The following is a 24667-nucleotide window of genomic DNA, read 5'->3' as shown; positions in this document are numbered from 1 at the left end:
GAATTCAAGGGTAACCTGGGCTACATAATGACACCATGTCTCACTCCCCATCCCCTAACTACAGTCTCTTAGTGTAATGTTAATATGTTTATTCCTCATAGAGAGGGGCAGGGCTAGTGGCTTTAAATTTAGATCATTGGCTGTGAAACAGGAAAACTGCATGTACTGATTGGCTGTATACATATTAAAGACTCTAAATAACAGTTTATTTAATTAAGATTTGTTTTCTTAGGGCTGGAGACTGTCTCAAAAAAAAATTCCGGTTTTTGTTTTTTAAAAAATTAAAACAAAAATTCAGTCCTGGCTTTAAGCTTAAAAGTTCTTATTCTGCTTGTATATTAGAAAGGAGGCAGCCTTGTCCTCAGGAAGCAGAGAGAAGTTCTGTGGGAAGAACAGAAAAGACTCTAAAGCTGAGAATCCTGCCCAGCCCACCAAGTCTGATAGATCTGATCAGCAAGGAAGGGAGCAGAAATATTCTAGACTCCCTGCAGGGCCACTCTTAGAGTAGAAGAGAAGGGAGAGGATCTGAGAGGCCCAGATTCTCAGAGAAAACTGGCACACGTGCCAGAGAGAGCTTGCCTTGCCTGTGACTTTCAGCCCTTACTCAGAGATTTTCCAAGCTGGAGGGAGCTGTTTAAACTTGTCAGGAAGGGAATGTAAACCCTGAAGCAGCTTAAAGGCAGTAGACTGTTTTTGTTTGTTTTCAGTTTTGTTTTTGGTTTTCTTTTAATAAGTTAACCAAGCAGAATATTCCTTAAAATTAAAAAAAAAAGCCAACATTTTGAGAATATTGTATAGCTCTATGCCAGTCACCATGCAGATGATTCCAGATCCAGAAATAGATAAACTGTACCCTAAAGGATGTGAAGAGAAGAGTGGTGTGGAAATACCCGTTGTTGTGGAGGTGGCGAATGCTGTGTTACACAGTCTAGGCCCATGAGGAGTTTTGAGATAGGATTTCACTTTATAGGCCTGGCTGGATAGCCTCAGACTGTAGGCTCTTCCTACTGCTGACTTGTGAATGGCTGGCGTGGCAGTGAGTGCCTTTGAGTTGTCAGGTCAGGCAGAGTGTGGACATTGATTGGCATATGGGGCAAATTCACTGGTTTTGGAATAAAAACAACCAGGATGAGTGAGTCAATAATACTTATTCATCAGTGGCCATAATAAGTGGAAGGCTTGGCATGCAGAAGACACAGTGTTTAAATGGAATTAAAATTAGAAAATGCAGCCAGGAGTGGTGGTGCATGACTTTAATCCCAGCACTTGGGAGGCAGAGACAGGTGGATCTTGTGAGTTCTGGTCAGCCTGGTCTACAGCAAGTTCCAGGACAACCAGGACTACACAGAGAAACTCTGTATTATTGGGGGTGGGGGTCGGGGGAGAGAAAAGAAAAGGGAAAAAAAACGTAGTGACCAGGATTGTGGCAGAGGTTTACACAGTATATGCATTTCTCTAATTGCAGTTCCAAAAAGTTGAACTGTATTTTGTGGTTGAGGAATTTGGACCCTACTGTCCACATGTTCAGGTAAAGAGTCTGTAGCATGCTAGAAACCCAAGTGATAACCCTCTGTAATGAGTTCTGATGCTCTCTTCTTGTGTGTCGGAAGACAGCTACAGTGTACTCATATAAATAAAATAAATAAACAAATATTTTTTAAAAAGAAAGAAAGAAACCCAAGTGATTCTAAAACCCTCATTAATGGTTCTTTCAGACAGAAGGCTATATTAAGTAGGGACAGTAGTGATGTCAGTAAGAACTAATAATGACGAAAGGCCTTTTTAAGTGTGTGTCTGAATTTTCCTGTATTTTAAAATCTTGCAGATGGATAGTTTTTAGTGATGAAGTGACAAAAAGCATAGTGGGCCCCAGGCCAGTGGAAAACCACTGCAGAAGCCCAGCAGATCTGGGTGCATGCCCAGCCTCTGCCAGGGACCCAGAAGAATGGGGACAGGGGGTGAGCTCAGTGCTTCTGCCTTGATCTTGGAGGGCAGAGTGTCTAGGATGCATCACTCATGTTTGAACTGATTTGTGTCCAGCACTAGAATCAGGTGCTAGTTGTTCATTACCAGCCCCGCCCAGCCCTGCCTATTGCAGTCTTTGTGAGTTGTGATCTTGCTTCTAGAAGGAGAATGACAGAGAGATTCCCTGAAGGCAAATACAGAGAGTGTGTGCTGTACACTCTGGTTTAGACACTTGGGCTGGGAACTCCCTGAGAGGGGGGGTGGAGAGGGAGGGTGAGAGGGAGGAGAGAACAACAGAACAGTCTGCCGGAGAGGAGGGAGGAGGGGGAAAAACTGGTAGGGTTTTTTTTTTTTTTTTTTCCCTTAGGGGATTTTTTTAACTCAAGTGATTTGAGGGGTTCTCCCCACTTGATTTCTTGCGCCCCCCCCCCCCCCCATTCTACTATCCCCTTTCCTCTGGTTCACTGAAGTGCCTCTTTGCAGTCCAGGCTCAACGCCAGCTGAGTCTGCAGCGGCTCTGCCATGATGTACCTCTGGGTGAGTAGAGTGCTGTGGTGAGGCTCGCACTTGCACATATAAGGAGTGGAAAGCTGGGGCTGCTCCTGCACAGAGGCTTGAGCCCAGGCCCTGAGCCCTTCCTCGCACAGGTGAGGACCTTCCAACCTAGCATATCACTGGGTTGGTGTTTACTTTCTAAATGTTGTTTATCTTGTTAGACTTCATGCAAGGGCCGAGCTCCCAGAACAGTGCTGTCCCCTGGGATTGGTAGGCTTGGAGAAGGCAGTTGGGCAGGTGACATGAACTAGAGGCTTCAGGAGTAGCAGTCACCCTTGTGGGTCGGGATGGGCTTGTGTCATGTGTGGAGAGCACTGACCTTGATAGTTTAGCCTCATCTGTAGATAGATAGCACCAGTAGATGGATGGCAGTCTTTAATGAGGAATAAGCTTTTGTAAGTTTTTATCTAATACCTAATGTCCTTCACAGTTGTCTTGTGAAGTAGGTCATTGTTGTTATTAAAACTATATGAGGGAAGTAATTAAGTCACAAAGAGTAACTTGCTTATAGTTAGCAATAAGGCCTATGGCAGCTGGAATAATAAATAATAACCAGCCATTATGAAGCATTTTATATTTGTAAATCGAGAACTTAATATGTACCTTACTTTATTTTAATTTACTGGTAATCGTGGCATTGTAATTTTGGGGTTAAGAGAACATTCTATAATTAGAGAAGTTTATAAATAATGAAATATAAAATCTTTCAGGAGAATATCAGGGAAAATGATACAGAGCCTCCTTTGTCTACCTTTGCTTTTAGTTGTAAAAATACTAAAATCAGTAATCCCTTGTAAAGATGGCGAGATCTGTCTTGAGCAGACAGCTGTTTTGTGTTGCTAAGGAAGCCTACTAGTCCTTGTGATGCCTTTGGCTACTAGCCAGCATTTGGAAGTTTTGATCTGCCCTTTGCTCTTCGGCCCAGATGTCTGGAATTGCAGGAACCTACTTGGCTCCAGGAAGCTACATTTGTAAATGCCAGAAACCAACATTTTAATGTGGTTTGTGAAGATGGAGCTGGGTCGTAGTGCATATCTGTATAGTGTATTGGGGAGACTTCTGTATCTGTTTGTCCTTTAACATTTGAATATGACCTTGAAATGTAATTTCCTCCCCTCTATTGATTTATTTTTGTAGTACTGTATTTCTGAGAACTCAGGGGTTTGCTGGTACACTAAAGTGCACTAAGTAGTTTTCACTAGGTTGGGGATTGATCCTATCCTCTGGAAGGATGGCCTCGTCTATCTTTTCATTGTTTCTAAGAGAAATTGTGAAGGGATATGAGTTGAGTTAATCTCATTTCAGCTTACTTAGGCTTGTTGAAACTGACAGTGACCATCTCCATTCTTTCTTCTGTGTGTCTTTTATTGTTATACATATATTTATCTTAGTCCCTTTACTTAGGGCCCCAGAACAACTTGCTAACTAATACACCACATTGCATTGAGATGCCATTGTTCCAAGAGAACTGGAACAGCCAAAAGGTCTTGTCATTTTCTTGGTTGTGTTGACCATCTGAATCTGCAGCTGCTACTGTGTGCCATAATCTGTCTATCTTAACTGCCTGCCTGCCTGCCTGCCTGCCTGCCTGCCTGCCTGCCTGCCTGCCTGCCTGCCAGCCTGCCAGCCTGCCAGCCTGCCTGCCTGCCTGCCTGCCTGCCTGCCTGCCTGCCTGCCTTATCTATCTATCTATCTATCTATCTATCTATCTATCTATCTATCTATCTATCTATCTATCTGAGACAGACAGGATCTTTTTATGTAGTTCTGACTATCCTGGAACTCACTGTGTAGATTGGACTGGGCTTGAATTCACAGAGATCCTCTTGTCTCTGCCTCACAAATGCTGGGGTTAAAGATGTGTGTCATCACACCCTGTTTACAAAAATGTTATTTTTCAGAACTAGAGAGTGAATCAGTGGGTAAAGTATTGTTGTATAAGCATACAGATCTGTAACCCCAGCACTGGGGAGTGGAGACAGATTGTGGTGGGTCCAATGATCCACCAGTTTAGTTAAAACAGTATCACCAGGTTCTGTGAGAGACTCTGTCTCAAAACATAAGGTGGAGAAATGATAAGGAGGAGACCCTGGTGCCATCCTCTGGCCCTCATGTCACTCATGCACACACACAGAGTAATCCCTACACCCCAAGCTATGTTCTGTGTGTATGGTGACACCTAAATAACCTGATTGTTGTCATCTGCTCCAGAAATGTGCATTTACCTTACCATCTCATTGTCTGGCCCATAGACATCCAGCAGAACCGTACCTATACAAGCCTGGGTGTGAAGGAGGTTATATCCATGTAGTCAAGGGTTAAGCAGGAATTCCTAAGCTGCCGTATAGGGGAAAGATCAGAGCTCTACTCTAGGGTTTGCCTGGACCACCAGTAGTCACAAAATAACAGCTCCTATGACTGTGGATAATCCTTCAACTGTTGTAGACCTCAGCTTCCATACTCATGAGACAGTAGGATTGACCTGGAATGTCTCTGATTTTGAAAATTTTATATAGCAGTAAGCGTGCCCAAAAGGTGTGTTCTTTGAACACAAGGAAGCTACGAAGGTATACAACACATGTTATCTCCAGCTGTCTGCTTGATTCAGTATTAGTAATATGTCAACAGCACTGTTTCTAGTGTTGCAGAAAAGTTGTTGAGCTAGGTTCAGTTGTTAGTGCCTCTGAAAAGTGTTGGATATTCATCTTACCTGTAGTTGAAAGGTGGTAAGGCTTACAGACCATCTAAGTGTTTTAGTTTGTGTAGTTAGCATTAGGTACAGCCCATTAATTTGCCCATGTGTTTAGAACAATGAGAGAATGCCTATTTGCCATTCTCCTCTTTGGTGAATTTGGTGATGTTAGTGAATGACCTAATCTGGCCCAGAGTCTTAGTGTTAGAGACTACTTGTGGCCTTCCCAGTTTTATGGCTGTGAACAAGTTACTTAACCTGTAAACCTGTTTCTTCATTTGTTGTGCAGGGAAATTACTGTATACCATGTGATTATTATGATTTGAGATGACCTATGAGACAAAGGACATGGTGTAGATAATCGCTCAGTAAATAACTAGCACACAACAACTGTTTGTGTTTTGTTTGTTTGTTTCTTTGTTTTGGCAGTCTCGTGTAGCTCAGGATGGTCTCAAACTGACAAAGCTGTCCTGGAACTCCTGATCTCCTTCACTTCAGTTTTCATTTGCTGAGAGTAGGCATGCTCCATCCTGCTCAGCACAGGCCGAATTTTGGCTTTGAATATTTGCATCAGTAGACTGTAAAACACCCCTGAATGTTTTCTCCATTGTGCCTAGTGTGTCCTTGAATTCATATTGGAAGAACTTTGACAAACACAAATTAGTTCTATGTGAAATATTCACCCCTTGTTGATATTTGAAGTGTTGGTTGTAGGGAACCCTCATTAGGCTGCCTTGGGAGTATACACAGTGCTGTTGAGATTCCTTGTGTCATTTTCTCACCCTGGCTTCTCTACGGAAGCTCAGATGAGGACCACAAGGTGAAGAAGACAGAAAGGCCTGGGGCCTGTGTTCAGCAAACATGTTTGCTTGATGAGTATGCATTTTTAAATAAAGTAAACAAAAATTACACTGTACTTTCCAAACTCCCCAGAAGGCATGGCACACTCTCCAGTCTGAACTGGGCTTGACTAGGCTGTGGGAGCTCTTACAGGACCATGTGACTGGACCTCCAGATCTCACTTGAAGTGCTGTGTGGTCATCAATCAATCCTGTTTTCTTAATAAATCAGTTCACCCAGTATTTAAGGAGTGTGCCTGCAAAGAGTAGAACTAGCTGTTGTAAATACAGAGATGGTCAAAGATGTCTTGTTCCTTAAAGAGTGTGTATACTGTATGGAGGGTATGTGCGTATAACAGTAGGGATTGTTGTATGATGTTATTCAACTAAGAAAGCCCTATGTATGGCATGTGTATTTTATTCTTACAACATTGCTGAAGGATGTCTCTACTGCTCGGGTGAGGAAAGAGGAGATGAAGACTCTTAGCAAATGGCAGGCTTGGAGACTCATCATCATCTCTCTTAAAGAATGGCTTTATTTCTTTTCACTGAATCTTTTGGGAAGAGGCTGCTATTTTTTAAAAATTGCCTATTGATTGCTGACATGTCTGTCAGGGTGTGTGTGTGTGTGTGTGTGTGTGTGTGTGTGTGTGTGTGTGTATCTCCATATCTACAGTCCTCAACAACCCTGGACATCTTCCATTCCCTTTTTACAGACTAGCAAACAGAAAGTTGTGAGTCAGCAGTTAGGATTGTATTCTAAAGCATGTCGAACCACTCCTAAGCTCTCCTCTTTGTACACTGTTTCCTGTTGGCATCATGGCCACCCAGGATGACCCAGACATAGGGGGAGGGGTAAGGAGACAATAATTTTGTTCTCACCACCACTGCTTCCTTGAGCCATGCTATGCAGGCTGTGGAAAGAAGGCACAGTGTTTGGGAACATTTTGGGATTGTCCGTGGAGTTCTTAGAAGAACATCTCTGTCGGCCATCTTAGCCTGTGCCTTCCCCATGAAGCCTGGATGTCTTAGAATGAACCTTGGCCTTACTTGTGCTGTGCATCAGTGTGTGACATTTCTGAGTAGTAGTGTTCACAGTTCCAAAACAGGATGGATAGCCAATTGGTGTAATTTCTGCAAAAGTTTTCTCAAGGTCATTTTGTGCTAAGCAAATATAAGGCAACAATAATAGCACCTTTTAAATAGAGATTATGTGCTATTTTTTTCAGTCCCCACCTTCCAGAAATCACTTACTATTCTAATTGGTTTACAGGACTAGAAAATGAGACACTACTAAGTTATGTTATAAATGTAGAGACCATTCAGCCCAGATAACTTAAGGCTAGATACTACAAATGGATACTTGGCAATGAAGAAATGTTAAGAGACTTTAAATGGGTTAGTAGTATATGAAATAGAATATATAGTAGTTGTATTTTTATTTTTTAAAGCCATCTATACAGATTAAGGCAGAGTAAAGTGCAGAGAAGTAAAGTGACTAGTGAAGCAGCCTCAGGGACAGGTCTGGTATAAGTGGGACTCTGGGAAAGCCTCAGAGGTTACAGAGGCAAGGTGTTGCCATGATGTAGATGAGTGACAGGTTCTTATAGGAGGAAAGGTGAAGGGGATCTTAGATAGGATTTTGGATTTGATTTTTGGGGGGGTAACCTTAAGATGCTCAGAGAGGAAATACTGCTGTCTACCCAGGTCCAGGAAATATGGAGAGATAGAGGTTTAATTTGTGAGAAACTACATAAAATGTTATACAACCTACATGCTTAAAGTGAAATGTCCTGAGGAGAAAATGCAGGCAAGAAAGGACATTAACTCTGGTTAAAGGGGGATTAGCCTGACGGGAAATAGGAAGCCTGTTCTTCAGGTGTAGGCCCAGGGTGTGAAAACCAAGTTAAGAGACTGGAGTTAGCAACATGGCAGTTTAAACAAACAAACAAGTGCCCAGAAAACTGGATTTGGGTGATGGCCCAGTCTATTTGATGATTACATGACAATGCTAGATGCAGTCATGGAGAGTTTTCCCACTAGGGAGTCAAGATAAGAGAGGAAGATCCTTGGGACTCTCTGACCTCCCAGTCACCTAACTGGTGATCTCTTAGGCCAATGAGAGACCCTATTTAAAAGGAAGGGATGACAGCTCTGGGGTTTGTTTTCTGCCCCCACTCCCACCCCACCCCGTTTCCCTCTCCCCCCTTTTCTCTCCTTCATATACTTGCACATTTTAAAAGGGTAAAGTTCAGAAAACTCTTAGGCTATTTTGTTAATAAGACTTAAGCCTTAATGTATATTAGCTGAAATTATTGTGTTTCATTTATTGTGTTGTGGGTGGCAGAAGAGCAGCAAGCAAGGCCAGGTATCTTTCCATAGGTGGTTTTGTCTCCTTGTTTAAAGTGGTGAGAGAAGGCAATTGAATGTATAAAGAGATGAGCTTTTGGAGCTCTTAGGTACTGGAGGAAACAAGGATGCTTGACCCTGGATGCTTGCACTGCAGTAAACAAGACCTGAGTGAAGAGAACTCCTCTTAGAGCCTACAGGAAGAAAGACCACAAGCCCAGGATCAGGGAGGAACAAGCTGAGACTCGCTGGAGTAGAGAGAACAGAAAGGTGACGGTGTGAAGTGAATTAAAAAATATATATTGAAAAAAAAAAGAAAAAACAAACAAACCCTCAAAACCAACCAAACAAAAAAGAGAAAGGTAATGATTTGGAGAGTTTGTGCAAGCCACCTCATTCACTGCCTGTGGAAGACATTTGAACTTTGTTCAGGTTTAGAATGGCCAGTGGTGTCAGATCTTAAGAGTGTGTCTTTCTTAGGCAGAGAGACAGGAGAGCAAGTGGAGGCTCTTGCCAGAGTCTTAGGCAAGAATCTGGAATTTGAAGGGCAGTTTGCTAGGACCCGAAAAGCAGGCTTAGATATGTGCTGTAATGAAGGAGAAACCTGGATACTCAGCTGTTGGCTTGAGAAATTAGAATGGGAAGGACTATTTCTTAGACTAGAAAAGAAAAACATACACATACTTTTTTTTTATGGCTTGGCTTTTGTTGTTGTTGTTGTTGTTATTGTTGGTTTTTGTTGTTTTGCTGTGTGTCTCTCTCTGTCTGTCTCTCTCTGTGTCTGTGTCTCTCTCTCTCTGTGTCTCTGTCCCCCCCCCCCCGTGTGTCTGTGTGTGTGTGTGTGTGTGTGTCTGAGATATCTGTTAGATAATGTAAGAGGATCTAGAGCTCCAAAGAGACACGTGAGTTGCAGGTAGATGAGGTTCATTAGGTATACTGGTGAATATTTAAAGCCTGTGGATTAAATGTAGTAGAGCAATGGTTGAGATCAGTCATTGGTTGAGTCTGAGTCATTTCTAAAAGTTACTGAAAAGAATGAGGTCAGGTGGGAAGAAAACTGGACAGATCTGCCTGGAGAAGAAAGTGCTACTAGGTTTGGGTAATAAGGTCAAATAATTGTCATTGGTGACTAGGACAGGCTGTTTTGGAGAACACGGGAGTGAACTACATTGTTCATTGGCAGGTGCCAGTGTTGAGACAAGGAGCACTGTTGTGGAGCAGAGAACAAAATTGGGACGCGTAGGATGAAGGACTTTTACAAAGTTGTAGGCGTGTTTCATGCCACTTGGAAAGAACCAAGTAGAGATCAAGAAACAGAGTATGGAAAGAAAAAGGCTGTTGCAGGAGCAAAGTGTGTTCTGTTTAGCCTGGCATCGAGGTCTAATGGGAAGGGGGGAGAGTACATATGTACAGCCAGGTAGGGTGGCAACACTGGTTTTGAGGAGGATTGGTTTTGCCTTCTTTCTCTGTGTCATGTCTAGTGTACACTGTTGAACCTTGAGTGTAAAGAGTGGCGATTTACTGCAGCTTAGGCCTGAGGAAAAGTGTAAGACTTCTGGAAAGAAGGGTGAGGAGTGTAGGACCACCACATCTAAACTGCTCTAAGAAAGGACATGATGAGGAACTAGGGAAATAAAATGGGGCGGGGTCACTTTGTAGACCAGAAAGCATAAGAAGGTTGGAGAATGGCTGGAGTGGGAAACCAGCACACAAACTCTCTGATATGAAAATAAACCTTTAGGTGCTTCACAATTTAGAGGTGATGGTCGTGTTAGCCTATGAGTCTAGGCAGGTGGTTTAGGTGAAAAATATATTTGGTGCTAAAAAACATTGAAAACAAATCCTGGGAGGCCAAATGTTGGTTCTGTGTGGATGCTGAAGTCCTCAAAAGAAAACTAACAATGGCGACGGAGACGGGGCTAAGACTAGGAAGTCAGCAAGTGAGACCTCTTTTTAAACATCTGCAGTTTGGATAGAGGGCAGGGTAGGGTTTGGAAGGTGTGCTGGCAGCAAGGAGGATTCTTGCCTCTACCAAAGCAGGTAAACAACATTTGGTGTAAAAACAGCTGTATTCTCAGGGGCTGTCAGGGTTTCTTTAAAACAAAGGGTAGGACACATTGTAGAGCAGAGAATGGATTTATAGACAAGTGTGCTAAGGATACTGTTGACATCCAGTCCTTGGGAGTAGGAGGAGAGATTGGGAACAGACATGTAGACAAGTACAGGTGAGCTGTCCTTAAGGCTTGGGTTTACTTGGATGACAGAGACAAAGAGGAGATGGGCTGGGTAGGATTCTTTTGGAAATCTCTCTGAAAAACAAGGAACTTTAATGACCCTGTTGGATAGTGGCAGCCATCTTAGATGTAGTTGTGTATCAAGAGAGGTAGATGGCCAAGTTTTTGGATCTGTCTGGGTCTGAAACTTTACATTTCTAGTAAGTTTCCCAGTGCTGATGCTGCAGGTAGAGAAGACACTTTGAAAACCACTGGTCTAGAGAGATGGTTGTGGTTAGCTATGAACTGTAGCTCATGATGATGAGTGTCCTGGCAATAGACAGAAGAATTGACAGAGTTAGAGATATAGTTTATTTGCAGTTCTAGGAATTGAGTGCAGATCTTAGTGCATGGTAAGGAAAGCACTGTACCACTGATTTATATTCTCAGCCAGAGTAATCTTTAAACATCATGTATTGTTGCTGTTCTCATCCAAACTCTGAGTAGTTTATATCTCAGTCAGCATTGCAAGTCACATATCTTACACTGGGCTGTGTAGTCCTATTGTTCTGTGTAAGTGTGGGCATCATTTCTTAGAAGCTTTTCTCTACTCCACAGTGTCATATTGACCAATATCTGTTATTTGAACATATCAAGCCCACTGTTACCTCCGGGCCTTAGCACTTAGCCATTTCACTGCCCTTTCTCAGGCATCTGTTTGATGTTCTTGTGTACATGGTCCTCAGATGTCATCTGTAGCCGGGTGGTGGTAGTGCACGCCTTTAATCCCAGCACTTGGGAGGCAGAGGCAGGCGGATCTCTGAGTTCAAGGCCAGCCTGGTCTACAGAGTGAGTTCCAGGACAGCCAAGGCTACACAGAGAAACCCTGTCTCGAAAACACCAAAAAAAAAAAAAAAAAAAAAAAAAAAAACAAAAAAAAGATGTCATCTGTAAAGGTGCACAATGGAGCATATATGTCACCTACATATATGCTGATCCCTCCCTCCTTATCCATCTCTAGTCTCTCAGTTTTTATTTTCTCTACTGTGGCTACAAACCAATTGACATTCTTCTGTCATGAAGCTACTGGTTATTATATGTCCTTAGAAAAGTACCTGCCACATAATGGACATTTGAAAAGAAGCAAGAAAGCAAAGTTGGGGGCGAAATTTGAGGAGACCGGTTAACATTGGAAGTGACAGGCATGGGAGAGGCATTTGGTGGGTATGCTGGAATACCTTGAACATTGTCACTGCTGAGCCTAGAGAATTGTTGAAGGTTTTTTCAGCACAGTAGCATATAGCATTCTTGAAACTACTTTGTTAAAGTTTGAGTTTGTGACAAAGATTTTTTGAAGAAAGACAAGGACCATGGAGACCTTTTTCTTTTGTACTCACATAGGAGAGGAGAAAGGTTTGGAGGTGAGGGATTGGCCGTGATGATGCATGAAGACATTCAGCAAATGTAACCAGCTTGAGATGTGGTACATAATGGAGCCACAGCCACTGTGTCTGACTTTCAGGAATGTACGGACCTTGTTAACACTGCTACCTATGAAGCAGTTCATTTCTGCAGAAATGCTCATGGTGGCAGGCTTCTCATTCAACAAGAAAGCTGTTTCTGTAATTGTTCTAATGTGGCCTTTAACCTTAAGAATATTTGCCATGGGGCTGGAGAGATGGCTCAGTGGTTAAGAGCACCGACTGCTCTTCTAGGGGTCCTGAGTTCAATTCCCAGCAACCACATGGTGGCTCACAGCCATCTGTAATGGGATCTGATACCCTCTGCTGATGTGTCTGAAGAAAGCAATGGTGTACTCATATACATAAAATAAATAAATCTTTAAAAAAAAAAGAATATTTGCCATGTTTCAAACCTGAGTGTAGTGCTCTGTTGTTATATAGAACAAATTATAAATTAGAGAAGAAACCAAGTACATAGAAACTCAGCTTTGGATGTTGAACTGTTCGGAGGGCTAGAGCATCCTTGTAGTTATGTGGAGCACACATGGACCAGAGAGTACCGACAGCATTGCAGCTCCTCAATCACTCACTCCCTGGGGTCCTTTGCTCCAGCAGCAAGCAGTTTAGGAATGGTAGTCACTTACTCTCCTCAGCTTTCTTGGATCTAGAAATATGGATTGTTTTTAAAATCCCTAATATTCCTGTTTGAACACAGACTGCACATGAGCTGCTGCTGCATTTCACATGCTTCTGACATTCTTTACTTCTATTAAAGAAGAGAAGCTGGGCAGTGGTGGCACATGCCTTTAATCCCAGCACTTGGGAGGCAGAGGCAGGTGGATTTGAGTTCAAGGCCAGCCTGGTCTACCAAGTGAGTTCCAGGGCAGCCAGAACTACACAGAAAAACCCTGTCTCCAAAAAAAAAAAAAAAAAAAAAAAAAAAAAACCAAAACAAAAACAAAACCAACACATGCTGCCTAGAGTGTAGGCCTAGCATAGGGTAGGCCCTTCACAAACACTGCATGGAAGGCTGATTAGATATTACAGGTATAATAAACTGTCTGTGGAGCAGTGTCCACTTGAAGTATGTGTCTACTGTGTTGTGTTTCACTTAACTGAAGCTGGTTTGCTCTGCACTGCTGTGCTTCTGAAAACCTGTGGGGTTTGCTTACTTGACTTAGACCACTCAGAAGTAAACTAAATTAAGCCTGGATGTTCATTATTTAAAATAAATGTCATATTATTTTTCATGAGTATGAAATGAACTGCTTCATAGGTAGCAGTGTTAACAAGGTCCGTACATTCCTGAAAGTCAGACACAGTGGCTGTAGCTCCATTGTGCACCACATCACGAGCTGGTTACGTTTGCATCACTGCCTTGGTTCTTAGTCTGCTCAGTAGACCTTAAGTCACATGATCTTTATGCTTTTGTCTTACATCTAAACTGGGTGCAGTTACTTCCCAGGACTGTTTTAAAATGCTCTCCTTCAGGGAAGTTGAAAAAAGTAACATTTATTTTTGTATGTGTTTATGTGTCAGAGGACAGAGTTGGTTCCCATCATGTGGATTCCAGAGATTAAGTTCAAGTTGTATGGCTTGGTGTCAAGTCCCTTTACCCACTGTGCCATCTCATCAGTCCAGAAAGGCAGATATCTAAGTAAAGATTTATTTTGTTTAATGCAGTTATAGTGACTGCTGTAAAAATGTTTTAGGCTAGGATGAGCTGAATAGTACAATAGAGCATAAAGCAAAGGGAGAGGTGGCAGACATAGGTTGGGGGGAGGAGAGCAGTTGCTACTGTGCGCTCTTCCTCTTAGGTCTCATCATTTGTAGATGTTTATTTTTAACTTTTAGTTTTCTCTTATCAAATTTCAAAATAAATTTCTTGAATTCATTGAAAAGGAAAGTCATTCTGTGTGCTACTCAGTGCCATGCATTTACAGATAATATCCATTGCCAGAGAAAATGTCAAGATTGTTAAGGCAGTTGAGAGTATTGGAAGGGAAGGGGAATAGAAATTGCCAGATGCTTCCTAGAGGTGAAGTATTGGGTTACCCATTTACACAACTGTTACCTTCTTCTCTGCTCACAGCAAGATTTAAATCTAAGCTCAGCATGGCACCTGTACCCCCAGCACTCAGGAGGCAAGCTGAAGGCCAAGATATGCCTTGTGATAGGACTCGTCTTTTAAAAAGATTCAAGCCTAATCCTAGTGCTTCAGAATTGATGGGTCATATCTGGAATGTTCCTGGTGATTATACTTGCTCACATTCAGGCCCTTGTGCAGACCACAGCTAGTAACTTTGCAGGACTAGACTATAGCAGTAAATGTGGGTATGGAGACCAGCTTTGCTCTTTAGAGCTTGTTCTTCTCAGTGCTTTCTCTTTGGGTCCATCCTCTGGGGGAACAACTTGCTATCTTGTAAGTAGTCCCATGGAATAGGTTATTGTAACTTGAAAAGATTTCTAAAATTTAAGGCTTTGAGGAGATTGCCACAAGGGCTATCAGGAATGAAATGGGAGGACCTTGCTGTGTAGTGGCAGGCAGAGCTTAGCAGTACCATCGTTTGTGGCTCTGTGCATAGTGAGTTGAGAGTTCTAGCTAAGGAGGCAGCCAAGCCAAGTACTGAAGATGCCTGCTCTTGTTTTTAACTGTTTGAAGATGGGTGTTGGGGGGGGGGTGAGATGAGGGGAGGACTGCCTAACATTCGGGAGAGCAGAGTGTGATCTTTTGAAACTTCTGTGTTTTCTAGATGGTAAATGGTAATAATTTTTAGGCACATGTTCTAGCAAGTGGCAGTTAAAAGGAGAAGATGATGTTGTAAGACCCCCTCCCTCACACAGACCAAAGGTATTAGCAGGGGCCGAGGGCCATTTTCGAAGGAGCTGCCTTTTCTTTCATGCTGAGTAGTTTGCTGGATACCTGAGACAGGAAAGAAGAAACTGTTTACACCAGAAGAGGCTGTTGGATACTCCTATATTTCTGGCAGGAAACAGGCTGAGAAAACGCCTTAGCTGTTAACACATGCCACTTTTCACAAAGATGGAATGACTCAGAGGTTGGAGCTGAGTGTTCAAACAATGGAGGTGAGAGTCATGGAGAGCTTTTCCCTGCCCTTAGACTGAGCCAAGGGCTCTATAAGTTCTGCATGCACTGTTGTATTTTGGGATCACTGGGGAAGAGGCTCCTTTGTGCCTGCCATTTCCTGTTCCTTTCTCAAGAAAGCACTCTGCCCATTGATTTCAGAGAAGGTGCTGCAGTCTGTGCCAGAACACCACACTTGCTGTTCAATCACCCCTGAGCATGGGGAACGAGAAAGAATTTCTTATGGTGTTCAGAGCACGTGTGAGAAACCGAAACAACATAGAGAGGATCCCCTGTTCTCTGCTAAGGCCTGGCTGTGCGTTGACTTGGAGCCAGCACTGCCTTTCCTCAGGATCCTGAGTTTTCAGTCTGCACACAGTATGCTGTTCTCTCACCTGTTACCACACACACTCCTCCTACTCTCTTATTTCTACCAGCAACTGTGGATTTGCTTTGCCTTTGAATCAAATGCAGAAGGACTGGTTTCATGCCCTTAAACCACACAGTCAGGTTTATCTTACCATTGTATTACTGAAATGGCTCCTCTCAAGACCGCCAGCAGCCAGCCGGCTAATGAACCTGCTGCTCACATCCTCTCATTTCTGTGCCCCCTCTCCTTTCTCACCCTCTTGATAAGCTTTTCTGGATATTTACTTTCCTGGATATTTGTGAAGTTTATCATTCTCAATTTTAGGCTTATAATACCCTAGGCCAACCTCTTGCTTTTCTCTCAGTCATTAGTTTCTCCTTTCATGGCTTTAGCACACAGTTAAAAGGAAAATATCTTTTTAAAATGATTAACAAACACCTGAATCTAATGAGTCTTTTAATTTAAAAAAAAAATTTCAGCCTTATGACTGCTGTAGAAGTAAAAATAAAGGAATAATGAAATAATAGAGCTGGTGTGGTTGTGCACACTTGTAGTTGTGGCACTCGATATTGGAGCAGGGTGGGGGTGGGGGGTCACAAGATTAGAGCCTGGACTGCAAGCAAGACCCTGTACGTACCTTTCCCTCCCTCTCTTTCCCTTTTCCCCTCTCTTCTTTCCTCCCTCTTTTTCTCCCTCTCCTCCACCCTCTCTCTCTCTCTCTCTCTCTCTCTCTCTCTCTCTCTCTCTCTCTCTCTCTCTCTCACACACACACACACACACACACACACACACGGGAGGTACTTTTTTCTTATATATTTCATGCATATTGCCTGTACAGTATCTACAAATCACATTGAGCCCCTCTCCCCCATATTTCTGTTCTGGGGTGGTAGATGGAAATCAAGGCTTCATGTTCTCACCAACTACATCTCCTGTCTTTAATTAATTAATAAGACAGTCTTCAGACTTATTTGTGCTTTCTTGAAAGACGACACAAAGCTTTGCAATGCAGTGAGAAAGCAGCAGCAGTGTCTGTTGGGAAGGGTATACTCACTTTGTAACATTCTTCAGAGTCAGTGGGTGCTGTTGATCTGTTGTTCTGGTCTTTCCTTCAACACAAACGAGTGGTTAAGAAGTACAGGACAGAAAATCAGTGTTTCAGTGATGCAGGAAGAATAGATTCTTAAAATCTAAGAACAATAAGATGAACCGAAGAACGGTATAGTAATCAAAGTAGTCAGGTTTTTAAAATAATTATTTTAGTTTTTAAGACTGTAATATAATTGCATTATTTCCTCCCTTTCTTGTCTCCCTCCAACACTCCCATGTGCCCTCCTTGCTCTTTTTCAAATTCATGGCCTCTTTGTCTTTAATTGTTGTTACATATATACTCATTTGTGCATTCATCCTAATACCACCTGCTCAGTCAGTTGTATAATGCAACATGTATGTGTGTATGTTTTCAGGGCTGACCTTTTGGTATTGATGTGCTTTTCCCTGGGAAAGACTGTTTTCTCATTTTCAACAATTCCTTAGTTGCATGTCTAGAGTAAAATAGAATCAGGTTTTAGAAGTACCTTTTCAGGTTATTTTTGGAATTTTTTTTAATGTTATAAAATGTAAATCCTCACAAATAGAACCCTCATTTACCTAGAGAAAAAAAAAAGGAAAACCTGTAGACTGATGGTATACCAATAGAGAGAGCTGAGTCCTGTCTGAATGCCAATGCTCTCAAATGCATACCCTTGGCCACACCTCTCCTGCTTATAGATAATGCTCACATGGCATTTCTATTTGTAATAGCTACTTTAAGCTTATCATTTCCAAAGTTGAACTTCTGATCTGTTTTTTTTTTATTTTTAAATTGTGTGTGTGTGTGTGCGCGCGCGCGTATGCATACACTAATGGAGGTCAGAGGACAACTTGCAGGAGTCAGTTCTCTGATTCTACCATTGGATTCTAGGGATAGCATTTATCAGGCTCGCTTGGCAAGTGCTTTAAGCCATCTCGTAGTCCTGTGACTTCTGGTCTTCACTTGTCTTCTTCTGTACTCTGATGTGCCCATCACTGTCCTCCTCTCAGTTAATGACATCTCTCAGCTCCTTGGACAACATAGCACTCCAGTGACTGTGGTCTTATCTTTCCCCCTTGTACTACTCCTGCCCCTCAGCAACTCTGTAGGCTTTACCTTTCAAAAGTAATGTGGGCCTGACCTTTCACTAGGGCCACTATTTCTGTCCTGATTCAGGGAACCATCCTCCTTTGCCTGGGTTATTGTTCCTGCCTCTTTGCTTGGTCTCCTCACCTCCAGCACGGAATAATTCATCCCAATCATAGCATATAAAGTAGTCTTTTTAAAATGTAAATATGATTATGCTCAGAATTCACTGATGTGTGTCACTCAGAGCAAAAGCCATAGACACTGCAGAGGTCTGGTGTGGCTGACCCCTGGCTACCTCTGCCCTTGTCCTCCGTCTCTCCCCATTTCTTACTCTTCTAGCTGCTTTGACCTTGCTGCTCTTTCTCTTGGTCTTGCCCTTTGTGCTTTCTTCTGCTTGCAATGTACCTTACTTCCTCAGTGTTTTCAGACTTCTGTTCAAATACAGCCCTTTCAGTAAGTCCCTTTACAGCCTTCAAAATCTCCACTACACACAAGTGTCTCTAAATATAGTAAAAATGTCTTGAAAGAGGAAGAAAGACCAGAAAGAAAGAAAGAAAGAAAGAAAGAAAGAAAGAAAGAAAGAAAGCCCTACTCGTCATGTCCTATAGAGATCATGTTTGTGTGCTTGTTTTGTTGATGGTGGTGGTTTGTTTTTTCAAGACAGGGTTTCTTTGTGTAGCCCTGGCTGTCCTGGAATTTGCTCTGTAGACCAGGCTGTCCTGGAATGTAGAGATCTCCCCGCCTCTGCTAAGATTAAAGGTGTGCACCACCATAGCCTTGTTTGTCCTTTAGATCTCTCTCTCTCCCTTCCCCGCCCCCCTCTCATTCTCTCTCTGGCTTATTTACTGTTGTCTCCTCAATGTCATTGTCAAATGATTGCTAAGTTCCTGACATTTCTCACTTGTGACCCTTTCTTTTACAGAGAGATACTAAGTAGTGGTGGGATGTTCTTTGTACTGTGACTGGTGGCTCAGACTGTAGAACCACACGTGTTTCTGGTTGGTGTACTCTGAATGCTGTTTTAAACCATTATACTTTCTTGCCATAAAATTGTAGCAACAGCCTAGAAGACAGGCATTTGTAGAGACAGAAAGCTCTCGAAGGATGCCTGGTGTGTAGGAGATGTCAATGCTGTGCAGGTTACCACAGTTACTACTATTGTAGACCTAACCAGCTGTGGGTTGTTAGATGTGCTCTTGCACAGCAGGACTGAGCAGGCTCTCTCCACCACTCATTTTCTTCCCTCTTTAGGGATACCGTAGTGTGTTAAGTCCCCTTCCTCTGCCCACCTCTCCACCTCTCTCATGCCCCCAGTGTCTTACCATCTTACTGTTTCTTCTCTCCACTCCATTCAGCAGCACTTTAGTAAGGTTTTCTTTTCTCTTTCCATTCTGTTCAGAATCTTGCTATTTTGTTTTTCTTTGTTTTGTGTGTAAAATGAAGTAATTTCCGCTTTTAAGTTGATCACCTGGAATTGCACTTGTATATTTTAAAAAGGAAATGTTATAAGTATCCAAACAAAGGTAAAATTGATTTTCTTTAATAGAGTAGACAAGCCACAAACAAGCTTAACGTAAAGGCTGTGCCAGGCACTAGAGCCCTGTGAGCACCTCCCTCCTTTCTCTGGTCTCTACACTTGTACTTCCATAGCAAATGATTAATTTAGTCTGCTGCCACCTGAATGATTATGGAATAATTTCCTACATACCACATCAGCACCGTCTGAAGCTGCTTGCTTGCTTGCTTGCTTTATTTATTTATTTATTTATTTATTTATTTATTTAGTCTTGGACAGGGTTTATGAGTCTTATTTTCTGCTGATATATTTCAGGGGTCTCAAAGCTCCCCACTTTATTGTATCTGTAGTTCTTATGGCCCAGTCTCTAGGTGTATATGGGTATGTGAGTTTAAGCTTTTCTCTCCCAATAATCGAATGTGATCAGTATTGTAAACAACTGAAACAAAAAGAATGCTGTTAGACTATAATCTATTTTGTGAATTTTAGATATATAACAGTGGAAGTGAACTCCTTTTAACATGTACTTGAGAGCTTTATTTTGAGGGCTTAATGGTCTTTTATCTGTAAAGTGAGCCACACGGTTACCTATTGTCACAGTATTACAAGAACAATATTCTCTTTGCTCCTTGGCATTTTAAAAATTATTTTTATGTGTATGAGTACTTCATCTCAAAGTATATCTTTACTATGTGTGTGCCCATTGCCCTAGGAGGCCAGAAGAAGGCATTAGATGCCCTGAAACTGGAGTTTACAGCCAATTGTGAGTCCTGTGGGTGCTGGGAACTAACCCAGGTTCTCTAGAAGAGAGCAGCTTGTTAAATTAAGCACTCTCTTGACTGCTGAGCTGTCTCTTCAGCACTCTGCTCCATTTCTTGATGGATTTTTGTGTGTATGAGTGACCATATACTTAGATTTAATGTTAGTTTGTAATTTTTCAGTAACATTCATTTTCCTTTGAAATGCTAAGATCAGTTTCTTTCATAGAAGAAGCTGTTTTAATTTATAATACCTTTTAAAAATTATATTTTAATTGAGCAGTAAAGCTCTATTTTAATTACTTCTCTCTTGTCTGGGAAAAAATACCTGACAAATTAAGGAAGGGTTTCTTTTGGCTTACTGTGCAGGAGTAAAGGCCATCGTGGAGGGGAAGTGTGGGAGGAGCGTAAGGTCACATTGAGGCCACAGTGGAGGAACTGACAGTGCTGGATGCCAGCCCAGGGGACAGAGCTGCCTGAAGTAAAATGGATACTTCCACCTTACTTAGCCCAGTCAAGCAGCTTGTTCACAGATGTGCCCAGAGGGTTGTCTCTTAGGTGATTCCTGCCCACTGGAAGTACCAGCATTTTACTTGTATGTCTACTATCTCTTTAAACAAAAGATATTAGGAAGATTTCTGAAGCTAGTAAAAACCTCAGCCTTGTTTTGCTAATGAAATGTAAATTTTAAAATATGACGAGACAGGAAGGGGTCAGGAAAGTGGACTGGTCAGAAAAGTAAAGACTTTTCCAGCTTAGTAAAATTGCATTCTGTATGGTGAATGTATGTGCATGCACACACACACACACACACACACACACACACACACACACACTCTTACTTCTATACATACAACCAGAGAGAGAGAAGAGAAACAGTGTCTCATCCCATCCACTCATACCCTACTTTGACCAGTTGGTGTGTAGCTTGGAAACTAAGTAAAAGATACATTACTTTTAAAGCTACATCTATTTTAACAACTCATTAGTTGAGTGAAGGCTTACTGAGTTTCTGCTGTGCTATTAAAGAATTTATGTAAAATCCTCCCACATGTATACCTGTTATCCCAGCACTTAGGAGGGAGGATGACACAGGAAGACACAGATTTGAAGCAAGCCTGGCCAGTCTTTGCAAGTTCAAGACTATTCTTGGTTATAGAGTGAGCCCCTGTTACAGACAGACATAGATACATTGTCTAGATTTTTTGCTAAAACTAAACATGGCTAATGGCCCATGGTAACATTTCCATTCTCATAAACAGAAAGACGGGAGAAAGGAAAAAGAAGGTAAGGCATATGTATATGTTGGGGGCCGACTTTTAGCAGAAAGCGGCTATCAGCTTTGCAGCCATCTTGAGCCATATACCCTGACATGAGACTTGAATTACAATAGCCTACAACAGCTGAACACACTCCGATAATCTTGGTTTAGATACCTTGAGATTAAAGGTGTGTGAGATTAAAGGTGTGTGAGATTAAAGGTGTGTGACTTAAGAGTATGACTTAGAAGTATAGAGATCAGAGTTAGAGACAAGACCTAAGGGCATGATTAAAGGTGTAACTTAGAGGCGTGGCTTAGAAGTAAGACATATAAAAGGCAGAGACAGAACAGATCAGGAATCAGACTATAGAGGGAGAATCAGACAGGAGACACTTAGAGGAAGAGAGACTGAAGAATGAACGTGATTGAATCACACCCTGTCTGGTCTCCATTCTTTGAGTCTGCCCTCACCCTCACTCTTGCTGAACCCCGACCCGCAGACCGGAGCAGCAGCTTGGGCCGGAATACAGTGGCTGCCCAAACGTGGGTTGGCCCGGGCCTCAACATTTTGCCTGGGCTGCAACATTTATTTTGGCCGCCCAAACGTGGGGCTAGTGTGGACCCCAACATTATTTTGGCGCCCGAACAGGGACCAAATTATTTTAAGTTAAAACTTCACCTTTTTGAATGTTTCAGGGTTTACTGTCTTAGCCTACTCAGACTAATGTAAAAAAATTACCACAGACTGATAACCCAACAGAAACTCAACCTAGGAAGAGCAACCTGCTAGCATGATCTGCTTTATTCCAAGGTTTTTCTCATGGTTTATAGGCTTTTGCCATTTACCTTTGGGCCCATTTCTTAGTTAGGATTTTATTGCTTTGAAGAGACACCATGACCAAGGCAACCCTTATAAAGGAGAACATTTAATTGGGGCTGGCTTACAGGTTCAGAGGTTCAGTTTATTCTTATCATGGCGGGAAGCATGGACGTGTACAGGCAGACATGGTGCTGTAGGAGCTGAGTTCTACTGATCTGCAGGCAGCAGAAGGGCTGTAGCTTGAGCACACATGACTGTCAAGCCACCCCCGCAATGACACATTTTCTCCAAGAAGACCACACTCCAAATAGTGCCACTCCAAATGGGCCAAGCATTCAAACACATGAGTCTATGGGGGCATTCCTATTCAGACCACCTCAGCTCACACCTCTTCTTCATGTGAATGTGGGGGCAAGGAAAACACAAGCAGTTCATAACACTTTAATTCACAAAGAAATGGAGTTTGTTGCCTAGTATGGTGTACAGCACCTGGGACGCTAAAGCAGTCTACTGTTATGAATTGGACACAGTTTCTAAGAACTTAACTCTGCGTTTTAGCTCTTTTAACAGATTAAGCAGTATGTAGAATATTTCATATAGCTTTCTGTTAACATACTGAAACCCCATAAGCTTACTTTAAATGAATTTGTTTTTACTTGTTATAGCACAAACTTAGTTTTTTGCTATTTGCTGACTGCCCTTTGCTAAGTACATTTTCTCATAGCATTGTTCCCAGAGTTGTTCAGAGGTTGCTGGAGAGCTGGTGTTTACACATACTTTTACTGAGGAATTAATTCCACCCCCCTCTTCTTCCTTCTTCCTCCCCCTCTTCCTTCTCTTCCACTTCCTCTTCCTCTTCTTTCTCCTCTTCCTCTCCTTCCTCCTCTTCCCTCCTCCTTCTCCTTCTTCCTATATTTGAGAATTACATCTTTTCCCCCTGGTCTCTTGAAAAGCTTTCCCATGTGCTCCTCCTTGCTCTCTTTCAAATTCATGGCCTCTTATTTTCATTACTTACATATATGAGTGTGTATCTATAGTCTTAAATACATAAATATATATTCCTACATAACTACAACATGCTCAGTTTGTAGAATGGTGTGTGTGTGTGTGTGTGTGTGTGTGTGTGTGTGTGTGTGTGTGTGTTCAGGGCTGACCATCAGTGTTGGGTAACCAGTGTTGTGATCTTCCCTGGGGAAGGCTGTTTTTCCTGCTCTTGGCATTCTTCCGTTGCCTGGAGTTCTCTGTGTGGGCTGAGGCCTCATGGGCACCACCCTGCCACCACACACTGAACTTTTTAAAGAAGGAACAGCCCAGATGAGGCTAGCTTTACCTGCAAGGCTTGCACATTTGGATTGTAGCTTCTCTCTGTGGAAGATCAGTCTGTCTTCAGTTTCTTCTTTGATTAGCCTTTATTTCACTTTCACAACTCTTATTCCCACAGTTTTTCTTTTTCCTACATTCCACTATTGCAGTTAAAAGCTACTGTTAGTGGGAAGAATGCTTCCCCATTTGCTTGGACTTGTACAGTTGCCTACTTTTCCCACCTGACTACCTAGTACACTGTATTTGGAGAAACCCAGTTATATTTTGGAGTGTGGCCTTGGAAACTGTGCACTGCCAAAGCTGTTCTCCTTTATTTATCCATGCCTCCAGGTAATTAGCACAATTGAATAGAGTGACCTTTTGGAATCTCTTTCAAGGGCAGCAGCCAATGTGCCAGCTCCCCCAGGAGACCTTGGAGGGAAGCCAGCTCCTGAAATAAGAATTCGAAGTGTGAGCCTTGAACAGGAGCAATTTCAAAAGTATGGAAGCAATAAAGAATGCCTAGAAATGTTGTTGTCCCTTAGCATTGAAAGGGTTAAAAACATTAAAAGAACTGTTTTCCTTAAATGTCATGTTCTGTATAGTTATGTCAGAGTATTGGTAAATGCATTAGACTCTTATTTTAAAACTGATTTTTGCACATAAAGTTAAACAAATAGTTTGTTAACTCTTGCATGCCATCACTAAACAGACGCTAGAACTTAAATCACTAGATGTCAGAATCTAAATATACCCCACTACTTTTGAGGGAGGTGATGAGAAAAGTTTTTTTCAACCTTTATAGAAGAAGGAATATGTTCTGTGAATCTGGCTATGTATTCTACACTGGTTGCACATCTTCTCACAAACTAGCTGATATTCACAGCAAGGCCCTAATGTTTTCAGCACAGCTCAGTTAACCTAACGTCCTTCATTTTTCTTTTTTCTTTGCTGCTTTTTATTGTTGCTTTGTTGAAAGTGTCTTTATGACAAGCATGTGACAAGCATGATCCTGAAGTGCTTGTATAGCGTGAACATGTCCTGCTCCTGCTATAGCTCGGTGCTATAGCTGCAGCTCCCCAGACCACAGTGTCGCTCCTGGCAGGCTCTGTTCATTTACTTAAATAATACCCTGCTAACAAAAACTTGTTTATTATCCAACTGGGTTCTGACCAACCTCTGCCAGGTTGTGGTTTCTCATGTAGCCCAGCAGTGCTGTTTTCTGACTCTTCATATGGGTTACTGTTCTGCACTTTGTCACACCAGTCTACACCAACATTTTTGTATGTTTAGAGCCAAGGTCCCAGGAAGGAATGAA

The 24667-nt window shown here is 42.2% G+C and overlaps 1 protein-coding gene across 38 annotated transcripts in view; it reads left to right on the top strand.

Moving 5' to 3' along the window:
* Rbfox2 (RNA binding fox-1 homolog 2) overlaps positions 1-24667 on the top strand; it is a 238402-nt gene that overhangs the window by 114650 nt on the left and 99085 nt on the right. Inside the window, exon 1 of one of the 38 annotated variants that reach the window (XM_076911558.1) lies at positions 2382-2502. The exons of 34 other annotated variants lie outside the window; for them this stretch is intronic. In XM_076911558.1, the coding sequence (XP_076767673.1) occupies positions 2488-2502 (15 nt within the window). In that variant the 5' untranslated portion in view covers positions 2382-2487. Of the gene's footprint in view, positions 1-2381; positions 2613-24667 lie in introns of those variants that run through there. 3 more of the 38 variants (XM_076911562.1, XM_076911563.1, XM_076911561.1) reach the window with 3 other exon arrangements.

The sequence above is a fragment of the Arvicanthis niloticus genome, chromosome 13 (genome assembly GCF_011762505.2).
Source record: "Arvicanthis niloticus isolate mArvNil1 chromosome 13, mArvNil1.pat.X, whole genome shotgun sequence".
Taxonomy (NCBI): Eukaryota; Metazoa; Chordata; class Mammalia; order Rodentia; family Muridae; genus Arvicanthis; species Arvicanthis niloticus.
This window is presented reverse-complemented; position numbering and strand designations above follow the sequence as displayed.